General features: G+C 42.9%; 1 protein-coding gene across 2 annotated transcripts in view; it reads left to right on the top strand.

Annotated features, from left to right (window-relative positions):
• The window catches only part of VWC2 (von Willebrand factor C domain containing 2), a 28,040-nt gene extending 15,880 nt beyond the window's left edge, over positions 1 to 12,160 (top strand). Inside the window, exons 3-5 of one of the 2 annotated variants that reach the window (XR_013390508.1) lie at positions 1,421 to 1,481; positions 2,942 to 3,071; positions 11,678 to 11,811. Coding sequence is in view for 1 of the 2 variants with exons in the window: in XM_028702693.2 (XP_028558526.2) it covers positions 2,942 to 3,071; positions 11,678 to 11,829 (282 nt within the window). In the remaining variant the exon portion in view is untranslated. Of the gene's footprint in view, positions 1 to 1,420; positions 1,482 to 2,941; positions 3,072 to 11,677 lie in introns of both variants that reach the window. The other variant, XM_028702693.2, reaches the window with a different exon arrangement.
• Positions 12,161 to 12,808: the final 648 nt, after the last annotated feature.

The raw sequence follows: 12,808 nt of genomic DNA, 5'->3' as shown, positions 1-12,808 counted from the left end.
AACTATATAAGGTACTTGTCTCCCAAAGTCCCTTTGAGAAAAAAGTATCAGTACTTTGATACTATGAATCACAGTATCCTTCTGGATATGTTGTCCAGGCTAAGTGGCTGAAATTCCCCTCTTTCTTAGGATGGATGTTTCCAGAAAGTGGGCTGGAAGATTACTGCTTGACCATTGGCAGTAATTTTGGGGGAGCTCCACAGATATCTAGTCTTTTTCTTGTGTTGTTGAACATTCATCCAGAAATTTGGCCCAGGGTTTAGCTAGTATTTACTGTAGTATATGACATCAGGCTTTATCTCTATTTTTTCATTAGACTGTGCTTGTCCTTGACCAGTGATGGCCTGGATGAGATGGAAACCAAGCCTTATGAGGAACACTGGAGGGAGTTGGGTACATTTAGCCTGGTAAAGAGGAGACTGACAGAAGACATGATAGGCCTGTCACATGGAGGATGGAGCAAGCTTCTTTTCTCCTGCTCCAGAGGGTGGGACCAATGGATACAGGTTACAAGAAAGGAGATTCTGACTAAACACCAGGGAGAACTTTCTGACAATAAGAACTGTTTGACAGTGGAATGGACTCCCTCAGAAGGGACAGATTGATGACCACCTGTCAGGTGTGCTTTAGTTGAGATGATTCTGTTCTTCCATTGCAGGGGGTTGGACTAGATGACCCTTGGGGTCCCTTCCAACTCTGCCATTCTATGATTCTATGCATAAATGGAGTCTTAGCCCAGACAAGATGGAGCTACTGCTGATTATTGATTCATCCACTCAGGGGAATATTCTGGACTGCACTTCCCCCAAACCAGGTCCCCAGTCTGGGCATGCTTATTGATCCAGCACTGTTTATTGAGGCTCAGCTGACTCTGTGGCCAAAGCCCCTTTGAAGAGCTTCAGCTGGTTCACCAGCTTTGCCCTTCCTTGAATGGAGACAGCTTGACTTAGAAATGTATTTATTATTAGCCAAACATGCTCACAGGGCAGTTTACAGAAATATAAGGTGATCTAAAATGTAATATGCAAGAGCATCAAAAACAATGCTTATTAAATACACTTATTAGATAACTAGAAACTTCATAAACATAACAAAAAAGTTTAAAAGTTTCTATAAAAAATACCAAAGCTGGTGCTAGACAGACACCCTTCAGTGGAGTGGTCATTCCACAGACATGGAGCCACTACTGAAAAGGCCCTTCCATGGGACCTCACATCTTGTATCGCACCAGGGAGCCCTAATCTGCTGATCTTAATGCATGGGCAGGTTGGCATGGGAGAATGAGACCGTAACATATTGCAATGTGTTATGTGTGGTGTTTTCTTTAAAAAACAGTCTGGAAACTGCCACAAGATGATTAATTGCAATGAACAGCTTGACCATATTAAGTCTGCACTTTTTAATCTGCACTGGTTCCCAGTCTATTTCCAGGTCTTGCCCTCCTTCTTTGAAGTCTCACATACGAGAGCCAAAGCCAGTTGGTGAGTCTTAGTTTGCAACTTGTGAGTTTCTTAAATATGTGATTATTTTTAATTCTGGAAGTGCTGTTCCAATCACTGTTTTTATTTCTTACATAATTGTTCTGCTCAAGTTTCTGTTACTATATTGGGCTACTTATAAGGACTTCTCTGTTGAAATGCGTTTGTCTTATGTTGTCATATATGGTTATGATTTGGCCTCTTGCGGGTATTTTATTGTCATTGTTTATTCATTTGTGTAGCTGAAGCCAAAACAAGAAACACACAAACAAAATATGTTGTGCAGTTAAAATAACAATTTAAAATAGGCATTCTGCCAAATAGAAATTTGCACCACTGAAGAATTTAACTTACCACCCTCACAAACGTTTCTCCTTAAAATTGCTGCTCTGAAGGCAAAACAACCTGCCTTTTCAGAAATGTCAGAGAACGGGTCTCCTAATCGAAAGTTAACCAAGCACTCAATTGATCTGTCAGCTGAGATATTTAAGTCTTTGAACAAGACTGCTCTTAAGGCCTTATAAATGAGGCAAACAAGTAAGCAGTGGGATCAGTCGTCAGGCACATCGCCCCTCCTGGATGCACTCGCCTCCTGCAGAATCCACCAGTGGCGTCCTTCAGCTGTAGCAGAGTGCAGGGACTGGAATTGCAGAGCTGTAAACTCACTTTTCCTATTTAACATTTGTAATGCTGGTAAGGAGTCTGAATGAGTAATTTTATTGTACTGTCATGCTTCCCCCCTCCTTTTTTGCACATGTTTATCCTTAACTCTGTTTGTGGTTGTTCAAATTCATTTACAGCACAATCTGAACTGAGATGAGATGAGAGAGTTTGGATTTGGCAGATCTAAGGATTTTCTGGCTGCTCTAGGGATTTTTCAGGGGGGCACCTGGCACCAGCATGTTCACATGAGCTCATGCTATTTCCTTGTTCAAATTACTATGAAGAGGAAGTTACAACATGAAATCAAACTCTTAGAGCCTATCCTGCTGAAATATACTGACTAAAACAAGGGTGTGCAGAAGATAGATGAGGATCTATTGGTATATGTCGGGTGGTCTGAAGTACCAGGAGTTTACAGTTCAATACTTGTTAACAGCAACACCAAAAAGTTTCCCCTGCATGAAATTTGGCTGTTTGAACCTTGACCAATAGTAATTCAGATGCCTTTTTTTCTCTTCGTAATTCTTGTTTTGTATTTTGTGAATGTACCACTCTCCAATCCATATATAACACCCATCTATAACATGGGCACATTTATAGAAGCTGGTAATAAGCCCAGTGGGGCTCTGTCCCCTGAGCTACCATTTTGCATGTAGCTCAATAGCATCCCTCCTTCCCCAAGGAACTACTTTGTACCTGACTCTGCTTGGTGCCAATTTGGATTCTAGTAAAAACAAAGTAGACCTCAAACTTGAAATCTGACAGCCCCCAAGCTAAAACATAGTTTGTTTTGTTTTCAGGTTTCACCTTGTGAAAAATGCCGCTGTGAAGGCAATGGTGAAGTTGTGTGTACAGTGTCTGCATGCCCTCAGACGGACTGCGTGGATCCCGTATATGAGCCAGATCAGTGCTGTCCTATCTGCAAAAATGGTAAGCAACAAATTCAAGCTACAGTTGGCTCAAAGCTTCAGCTATTTAAAATACTATCCCTACAACAGTAACAAAAGTGCAGTTTCGACAAGTATGTGCCTTTCTTGCAGGGAATGGTATTTGTTACCTGATGGCCAAATAAAGAGTCCAGCACCCAGAGTTGTATGAACTAGGACTACTTTACTTAAGTTTAAATCAGTAAACAACGGATGCAGAGGGTAACAACTATTGGCGCAGGAGCTAACTGTAACGTAAGGCCAAACCGCAGCCGCCTGTGTGATGGAGCTCATGCCTTTGGTAAATGGAAGCAGGACTGCCTTTCCCCAGGCCACACCATGAAGGGAGAGTAGATAGGCCTTGCTGCATCCCCCACTCCCGGGGCAGATGAGGCAGGTGGGGCTCAAAGGTGGCTCATATCCCACTCCAAGGCCCCATAACCTAGAGAACAAGCCTGGAGGCCAGGCCATTACCAGGAAAGGTGCCTCAGGGGGTCACTTGGCTAAAACTTAACTCTTTTCCTTCTCGTACCTAACCACCAGAAATGAGACAGAAATCTGTGAGGCGAATTCCATCTGGCCTATGCAGTTCAGTGTTACTGGGCATGATATCTGGGGAGCGAATTAGTGACCCTCCCTGTTCATGCACCTCAGCTTCTGCATTAAGTTTTGAATGGGCCCTGTTAATCACACTAGGGTCCCCTTCACAATAGGCAGATAGTTGTACATGTGACAGACACCGGGAAGTCTCCATTCCCTGGCTGGCACACTATGTGCATAATTGTCCATGTAGCTTACTGAGTTTCTGCACGGAGAGCTTGGATTTCCTTTAGGACAAGGAAAGGAGGGGTGCAATGGTGTTCCCTGGCCTCTTTGCCCTGCTGCTGAACATGCCTCTCTGCTGAGCTCGCTTTGATGCTTTGTGAGCTGGGGCTCCCTGGAGCTCATGAAGCAGACTCCCTTCACTAGCTTGCTCTGGCCAGCATGCGTCTTATGAACACGACAATTTCCATGTGGCACTGGTCTGTCACCTCTCCCTGAAATAGGACCCTGACTAGTCCCACAAGTGCTGGCTGCTCCTATCCCCACAGCTTCCACCAGTGCCCACTGGTAGGAATGGCTCTCCACCCTGGCTTCTCCAAATATTAAAAAGTAAAGGTGCAGCCTGTGCTACTGCCCTCTGTAGCTGCACCAACACACTTTCTCTGGCTGCCTGGCATAGGAAGGACGCCACCATCCTGCTGAGAGTGAGGTCTGATGGCAATGTGCTGTAGGGAACCATGAGCTCCATCAGACGCTGGCACCAGACAGATCTGAACAGGATGAAACTGTTTAATGCCAATGTGTCTGGTGACTTGTCTTGGTGCTTGTCAGGCTTCGGGGAAGCGGCTCCCTCCCTCCCTCCCTTTGGCTGTGGATAAGCAGAACAAAGCGAAAATAGTCTCTTACCAGTTAAAGAAAATTTACTGTTCACAGCGAAAGAACAAAGACTCCATCTCAGAGGAAAGGTGCTCCCAATTAAGGTTTCCACCCACTTCCCCCCCGAGCCACCCTTGTCCCTTACTTGTCTGGAAACCTGATCTCGCATCCATTTGGCCTTCTGTGTAGCTACCTTTTCTGCTCTCCTTGACCTTGGACTGAGCACTTGGACACTTTCCAGTGAAAGGGAATCTGTTAATTCTCTCTCTCCCTGTTCTTCTTCTCCTAGCTGTTCCCCACTCAGTTCTGCCCAGCTGTTGTCTTCCAGACTATATCCCTCTGTAAACCACTGCTCCAAATCTATACTGCTCCACTGCTCCTGGGCAGCTTCAGGATCCTGTTCAGGAGCAGGGGTCAGGGGAGGCCCCCACCATTCCTCGTCAGAATAGCTCTCCTCAGCCTGGTCTCTGACAGTGCTGCAAATGGCCGTCTCATGTTCCCATAGCGCCCCCACTGTTCTAATCAAGTATCTAAAAGAAAATCTGTTTCAGGCTAAAAACAGACATAACACATAAAAACATAAGACCATTAATTCCTTGTTTCTTTCTTTTTGAACCAATGTCAATGCTTTCTGTTGTCAAAGACCATTAAGGCAAAAACTCATGGGAGGGCCACCTCAAACTATACATTTCAATAGTTCTTGCCAAGCACAGATGTGTTAACCTCATTGACAAAAACATAAAGAACCCATCCTTTTTCTTGGCATCCATGAGATATAGATCACCTCTTAGAAACCTCAAAACAGGACTGTTTCATGTGAAATCTACTTCCCTCTTTTTATATACTGAGTATAGTAGTGAAAGATTACCTCAGACATAGACATTAAAATATATTGCACTATATACTGAAGTGTGAGGCTGAAGAGGTCTGGAATTCCATCAACAAACAGAGAGATTAAAGTGTAATAAATGCTTAGCGGCAGAAACCCACTCCAGGATCATCTTCCATCTTCTGTGCAAATTTAGCTAATCTTTAGGTTATTGACACAAATAGAAGTTGATATATAGGTTTATGTTAACCTAGCTTTATGAAATAAATTCTTTTTATTAGCATTCACGATATTACCTTTCATTTGAGCTGAAATTTTTATTTGCTGAAATTCTGGCCTCCAGCAAAACTAGGTTCAGAATGTCAAATCCATCTTTGCCTCACTTGTAAAATATAATTTCAAAACAAACAGAGATAAATATAGGGCAGAATGGGAAATAGGGAGTGGAATGAAATAGGAAATTGAATGACCGTTAAAATGGAAAGTCAATTTTAATAATAGTTCAGCATTTGATAACTTGGAACTTTACATCACACAGAATTTAAAATGATCTTAAAATCTTCATTTTATACAGTGGTACCTTGGTTCTCAAACTTAATTCATTCTGGGAGTCTGTCTGACTCCTGAAACAATTTGAAAATCAAGGCGCAGCTTCCGATTGGCTGCAGGAGCTTCCTGCACTCAAGCGGAAGCTGCGTTGGACGTTTGCTTCCAAAAAACGTTCGCAAACTGGAACACTTACTTCCGGGTTTGTGGCGTTTGGGAGCCGATTTGTTTGGGAGCCAAGCCATTCAAGTACCAAGGTACCACTGTATATCGTCTATCAACCACTCAAGCACTTTCTAACAAGCATGTTTTAATGATGATGATCCAATTATTTTTAGGACTTAGTAACAGGCGTATCCTGTAGAATTTGTTATGGGTTTTGAATTAATGATTCCAGCTTTCAAACACAGTAAAACCTCATGGAAATTAACAAGGCCTCGCTCTGTAAGTTATATTGACAAAGAGTCCTTTAATAAAATTTCAGCCTGATTAATATTTATAAATTAGACGTTTGGATACCTGTGAGGTATCCCCCCCCCCTTCTTTGCATTTTAATGTGTCACATTACTGTATTCAGCTACCACCTTGAGGACAAAGCTTTGAAGTGTTCTAAATTACTAATACTTTAATTTCAGTCTTTTAAGAAGTCTAAAAGTTTGGTTAAAAAACAAACAAACATTGAGTGTAGTTCTAAAGTAAAATAGTTTGAAGTCCCATTGATTTCAGATTCAACTAGACATTTTACTTTTGCACTGAAGAAAATGCTATTTTGGCTCAACTGGAAGGTTCTGTTGAATAGTTGGGTGCTATTTCTATTAACTTCTAAGTGCATTGACCATGACTGGCCCAAGACATATGGGCATCTGAGGTGCCCCCCTCCCCACCAGGGAAGAAGGGGTGAGTGAAGTTCTGCATCAGGAGCAAGGGGAGAATAAAGATCTCCATTGGGATCTGCCGCCGCCTGAGGTGGTTGCCTCCCCTTGCCTCATGGGTGGGCCAGCCCTGCATATTTCAACTGTTAGGAGCTTTTTCTAGTGTTCCCTGCTGAAACAGGTAGCATGCAAGGTCTCCCATTCATATTGTGGATTTATTAGAACTACAAATGCTCTCGGATTCGACTTTATGGGAGATCTCTAGAAATAAATGGAAGTATCAGAGAGGAATAATCCCGGTGATTGTGGAGATGACTCTTGCCTCTGAAGAAAATACCCAATGCAATCTGGAAGGGAGTGCAGACTGGGGAATAATATGCAGCTAGCTATTGTTCCTTCCTATGCTAGGAACCTATGATGTAACTGCTGGTTAAATCTCTTCTTTGGAAGTGTCATTGAGCTTAAATTATTGCTACAGTTTTTATCACATAGGCAACTCATATGCCATGAGCATGCATCACAGAGTTTTTTCCTGCAGAGGGGTAGGTAGGCAAGCAATCAGTTTTCTGAAGACTCCGGACTCAGCTATACAGCTGCAAATAAAATGTTTCAAGTGTGCTTTAAGTACAATATACAATGTGACACTAGACGGTGATAGTGAGCCTTAAGGAAAATTCAGTGTATTTTTAGAAACGTTTTTAAAAAAGCATTTGCAGAACTTTTTTTTTATATTGTGTGTAGATTTCACCTCCATGAGCTGGCAACAATAGTGGAAGAATGAGAGAGGCATTGCCATGCTAGACCAGGAGAGGGTATCTCTTATTGATCGTTTGATTTCATAAAATTTATATACCACTTGACTGTAAAAAAAAAGAAAAGAAAACCACCCCAAAGTGGTTTATAAGAAGATAAAACTATAAAATCAGGAAAAACTTACAGTGCATTAAAATATACAAGAAGTTAAAATACTAAAATACTCCTCCCTTTGGGATTACTACCTACTCCCCTTCAAAAATCAGACAATTTTCTCCTGTGAGTTTTGCCTTAATCATTCCAGAATTCTCTTCTGGCCAATGTAACTTGATGCTTGCAGGTAAGACATTCTGCACTTAGGTTTTTGTTTTCCTTTCCCTCGCCTCTCTCTGTTCTGCCTGATTTCTTCCAGTTTGTGGTTGCAGGGAGGTGTTGCAATATCACAGGCCCCTGCTCTTCCCAGTCCTTCTCTGTGGCCTTTTTTCCTTCTGCCCAGTTGTGTGAGAGCAGATCAGCTGCAGGCTTGTCTTTCCGGGCTTGTATGTTACTTTTGAATTTGTTTCAGGATCAGAGCCGAAGTCTTGGTGGAGCAGAGGTTAGAGGTTTCTCTAGTATGTTTGCAAGAGGTTGTGATCAGTTTCCACTGTTGCAAAGTGCCCTCAAGTGTACACCCAGAGACAATAGCAAGTACTTCATTTTCAACTTGAGCATAATTCTGCTGAGTAGATGCTGATGCTCTTGAAGCATCTGCCACAAGGTGCCCTTCCTTCAACAACGCAGCCACAACTGTTGCCTGTGAAGCACATAGTTGTTAATTCCTTTGTTTCAACACAATACTTCAGTTGGGTGATAACTTCTTTTGTGTTTTGAAGTGTCTTGTTGTTTCAGTACCATTCAGTGCCTTTTTTCTTCAGGCCTCTTTAGCAAGCTGTGATTTCCGTGAATCTTGGAATGAACTTTGATATGCGTGACACCATCCCAAGCGCAGCTTCTTCTTCTTTCAGGGGTTTTTGTGCTTTAAGCTGTTTTATGGGTTCCGCATCACTTGGGCTGGGTCAGATGCCTCCTTTCTGAACCTCTTCCACTGCGAGAGGCCCATGGGCCAATTCCACTGTCATGAGGATTTTTATTAGTTCAGTGACAATACTGGTTTTGCAGGAGCCCAAATGTTGGCACCTGTTCTTTTAGCAGAGAACGTTCCTACTATGCTGAGTGATTATCTGCCATAGTCCTTTGCTCCAGGTGGTATCAGTGTGAGATGGTGGGCTGGGTGCTGTGCACTTACCCTCCTGTGATCAGTTTTAAATTTTACGGGTATACTTTCTGAACCTTTGAGGTTTCACCCTTAAAGCCTTGAATAGTAGCCAGAAACAGTGTTGAGCTACTACTGCCTGATTTCTTCTAGCATCTTCTAATATCAGTTTATTGTTATTATTCATTAAATTAATGCCTAAAGCTTAGCAGCAGAATGGGGCTGTCGGAGATCAGTGGAGGGATTGTTCAGCCCCCTTTTCTCTCAGTGAGCCAGCCTTCAATCCTTTCCAATATCTTACACATTTTGCCCCTCCCTTCTCCTCTTTCCAGCCCCACTTGGGGCTAAGTCAGCCAAACGCAAAATAGTACTTGCCTGTGAGGGGCTCCTGAGTGGCAGATGTCACACTAGAAAAGGTGGGATTCTGCTGTCCCTGTCAGCCAGAGCAAACATTCTGTTCTATTTTAAGGTTTTGCCTCTTTCCTGACAGTTGGTGTCTGCATTTAGTCACAATCTGCCAACACAGTTTTATTTAGTACGAATAAATAGGTCATAATTAGTCAAAAATGAGTCTTGTAATTACAGGTATAGGGTTGTTTTATTTGCTGAGGCTTGATGCCTCAGGGAAAATGCCTCACTACACCATGAATGTTTAAAACCTGAAATCTATATTTATCAATATGATTATTTAGCTGATTAGAGCTTTCAGATTTTCATAGAATCATAGAATTGAAGAGTTGGAAGGGACCCCAAGGGTCATCTAGTCCAACCCCCTGCAATCCAGGAATCTCAACTAGATTCTCCCTGACAGATGCCCATCCATTCCCTGCTTGAAAACCTCTAAGGAAGACGAGTCCACCACCTCCAGAAGGAGTTCACTCTTGCTGTCAGAAAGTTCTTCCTGATTCCATAGAATCTTCTAGTGTTCATAACTTTTCCTGTCACCTCCCACCCAGTTACCCTGGCATCCTTCCAACCCCCCAGTCTCTGTTCACACCTCGGGGCAAGGGGGGAGGACAGCTCTCTTGCATTGCCAAGGGCTCTCAATGGCCCTCTCTTGTTTCTTAATGGCCCTAGCTTGGCCAGGTTGTTTTGCCTAGGCTAACCCAGGAATTCCTTGCAGCTTGTATTTCTCCCTTCACATGACCAAATAATGAAATTCTTACCATTTATTAATTTCTAGGGCTTAGGGGGTCCCCCATCCAAATCTATAATACTGGGCGTTCTGGGGAGTCATCCATCTTGGGCAGGCTGGCTGCAGAGATGACTGGGAGAAATGCCTTGGACTCCAGGGTTGTGCTGCTGTGGGGACAAGCCCCTCTTGAAATGATCATGCCGTAAGGTCTGGACTCCCTCCATGCAGACCGAAGGTGTAAATAGGTCAATAAACTATATTTCTTAAAGCTAAGACAGTCTCTGCCGTGTCTCAATTCTCCAAAGGAACACACAACCTTGGGTAAGAGCCTGGAACCCCCTGGGATCTTGCTATCGCTTGATGGAGTGGGGTGTGGCACCCAACTATTGTAACCCTGGTGTTCTCAGTGGGATCTGTGTTTCCTGGAGAGAAGGCCTAGGAGCAGCGTTCTCCTGAAATTGAAAATGGAGGGAGGGATAGCAGGACTCCTTGAGCAGTTCAACATGATGGAGAAGAGGATGGTGGAGCAAGAGCAGCATGTGGAGCAGCCCAACCAGCAGCGGGTGCAGTGGCTCAGAGATAAGGATGCACAGGTCTCATTCTCTGAACGCAATGCGACCTCAAGAAATCATTTGTTAGCTGGGTGCTCACATAACTAGTCAATGATTTCTATTAATTCCCATGGGGAAATTTCTAATGTGTTCCCGACCATGGAATTTTGACCCCCAAAGTGATGGGGGAAACCCAGGAAAATCCACTGAAACTTTGCAAAAAGCAAACAAGGAAGGGCAAAATGCTCATTTGTCTGATATCTCCCATTTTCTCCCTGCCTCCCCCCATGGTTTCTGGTGAAATGACTGCTGTGAACCAGCAAAACACAAAAAGGAAGACTTGTTTAAGGCTGCTTATTTGTTTAAAGTACCACACACAGGTCCAGCTGTTTGGGTATCTGAATCTGCAGTGTGTATAGTGAGTTGGGCACAGATTCCTCATGTTTGGATAAGTGAATTCTCAAACAATGGGTGTTTAGATAGCGGGATATGAGCGCACATCCTTACCTGTTGGTAAAGGGAGGGAAGGCCCTGCCCATTGGTTGCTGCTCAAGACCAGCACCTCCCTCACTTCATAGGCCCTTAAAACTTTAATGTTGTTTTAGTAAGAATACTTAAGTCTCCAGTCTTCATGCATTCTTGGTGAAGCATTTGATTGCGCCACAAAAGCTTGGGAGCACTTTGATTGGCAGAATTGGCACTACAGAACACGATTAGTGTGGCAGTACATGCACTTTGGAAGTCCCTGTCTATTGACATCAGGCAGGAACCTTCACTGTCCTCTTTTCAGCACCTGCTAAACACATTCTCGTTTAGACAAGCCTACCCAGATGCTTAGAAAGATGAGGTAATTTTAATCTGTTTTAGTATTTTAACTTTTCTATGTTTTAAAGTATGATTGTGATTTTTTTTCTTGATATTTTTTCTTTTGTAAATCACTTTGAGGTTGTTTTAGGAATTTATTAATTTTAGGAAATTAATAAATAAAATAAACTCTGCTTCAGAATGCATTTGGAGATTATCTAAGAGTCATTACTAAAAATAACTGCAATAACACTTTGGAATACACTAAAAGCTTTGCCGTTCTTACCATACTGACGTGTGACGCGTTTGTGGGCTCTAAGGCTGTGATTTGCTTGAGTCCACACTGTGAGTCAGAGAGAGGATTTCAGGCCGTCTCCACATCCAACCCGTGTTCTGTCCACCTGGCAGTTGTGAAGCAGCTTCACTCAGTGCCCCCCCTTCTGTTCCAGGGCCCAACTGCTTTGCAGAGACCACAGTCATCCCTGCAGGTCGAGAGGTAAAGACGGACGACTGCACTATATGCCACTGTACCTATGAAGAAGTGACTTGGCGAATTGAACGGCAGGCGATGTGTACCAGACATGACTGCAAGCAGATCTAGATCCACAAGCCCAATGCCTCGAGATGTTTTTATAAAAATACTTCCATGCTCCAAACGATATTTGAGTGAACCGAGAAACATCTTCAAAAGAACTATTGTTTTGCTTGAGGACAAAGGACCCTGCTGGCATTTTCTTTTTCCACAGTAGAACAGTATTTGAGCAAAAGAAGGTTTGGACTTGATTGTTCACATCTTATTAAATGTGTTATATTTCCAAGGTGAGTACTGTAAATTACATTAAAAGATTATATTATTTCTATAACCCTATTATAGAGTTTAAAATAAATGTTTTATATAGTTGAGAGATTAAATAAATGTTGGGAGAGATAAATGATTGTCTTCTTGCATACCTGGTCTTGACTAAAATAAAACATTACTTTGCGATAGAAGCTGTTTTTGTGGGGGGAGGACAAAAAGGCAGGGAAATGATAAATCTGAAAATGATAAGAACTTGACGGAGGTCTACTCTGAAAAGTTTACAACAGGTTCAGTCCTAGCCTCTGGGGTTTTTGTTGCTGACTTCAGTGAGTTTATGAGTGTATGTGTGTGCAAAATGTGAGCCAGGTTTTCTTTTCTTGGATGTGGGACAATATTGATTACACTAGCAGTAATATATTCTGGCTGGCCAAAATTGGGTTACTCTGTGACCTGGCTTGATATCTTGACAAATTCTACCTATATTAGTCTTTACACACTTTCTTGAGAGTAAACCCACATGAAAATAGGACTTACCGTATTTTTTGCACCATAACACTCACTTTTTTCCTCCTAGAAAGTAAGGGGAAATGTCTGTGCGTGTTATGGAGCGAATGTCTGCGGGTGGCGGGGGGATCTGCTGCAGTCGTGAGCAGAGGATCCATGGTTCCCCTTCCTTCCCTCCTCCGTGGTTACAAAGCATGGATCCACATGGATCCTCAGGATTTTTGCATTGGGCTACTCCAAACTCACTGTCAGATCACATGTCTGTGGCCACAGCATG

The sequence above is a fragment of the Podarcis muralis genome, chromosome 13 (assembly GCF_964188315.1).
Source record: "Podarcis muralis chromosome 13, rPodMur119.hap1.1, whole genome shotgun sequence".
NCBI lineage: Eukaryota > Metazoa > Chordata > Lepidosauria > Squamata > Lacertidae > Podarcis > Podarcis muralis.
Note: the sequence above shows the minus strand (reverse complement) of the source record. Positions and strands in the feature narration are given on the sequence as shown.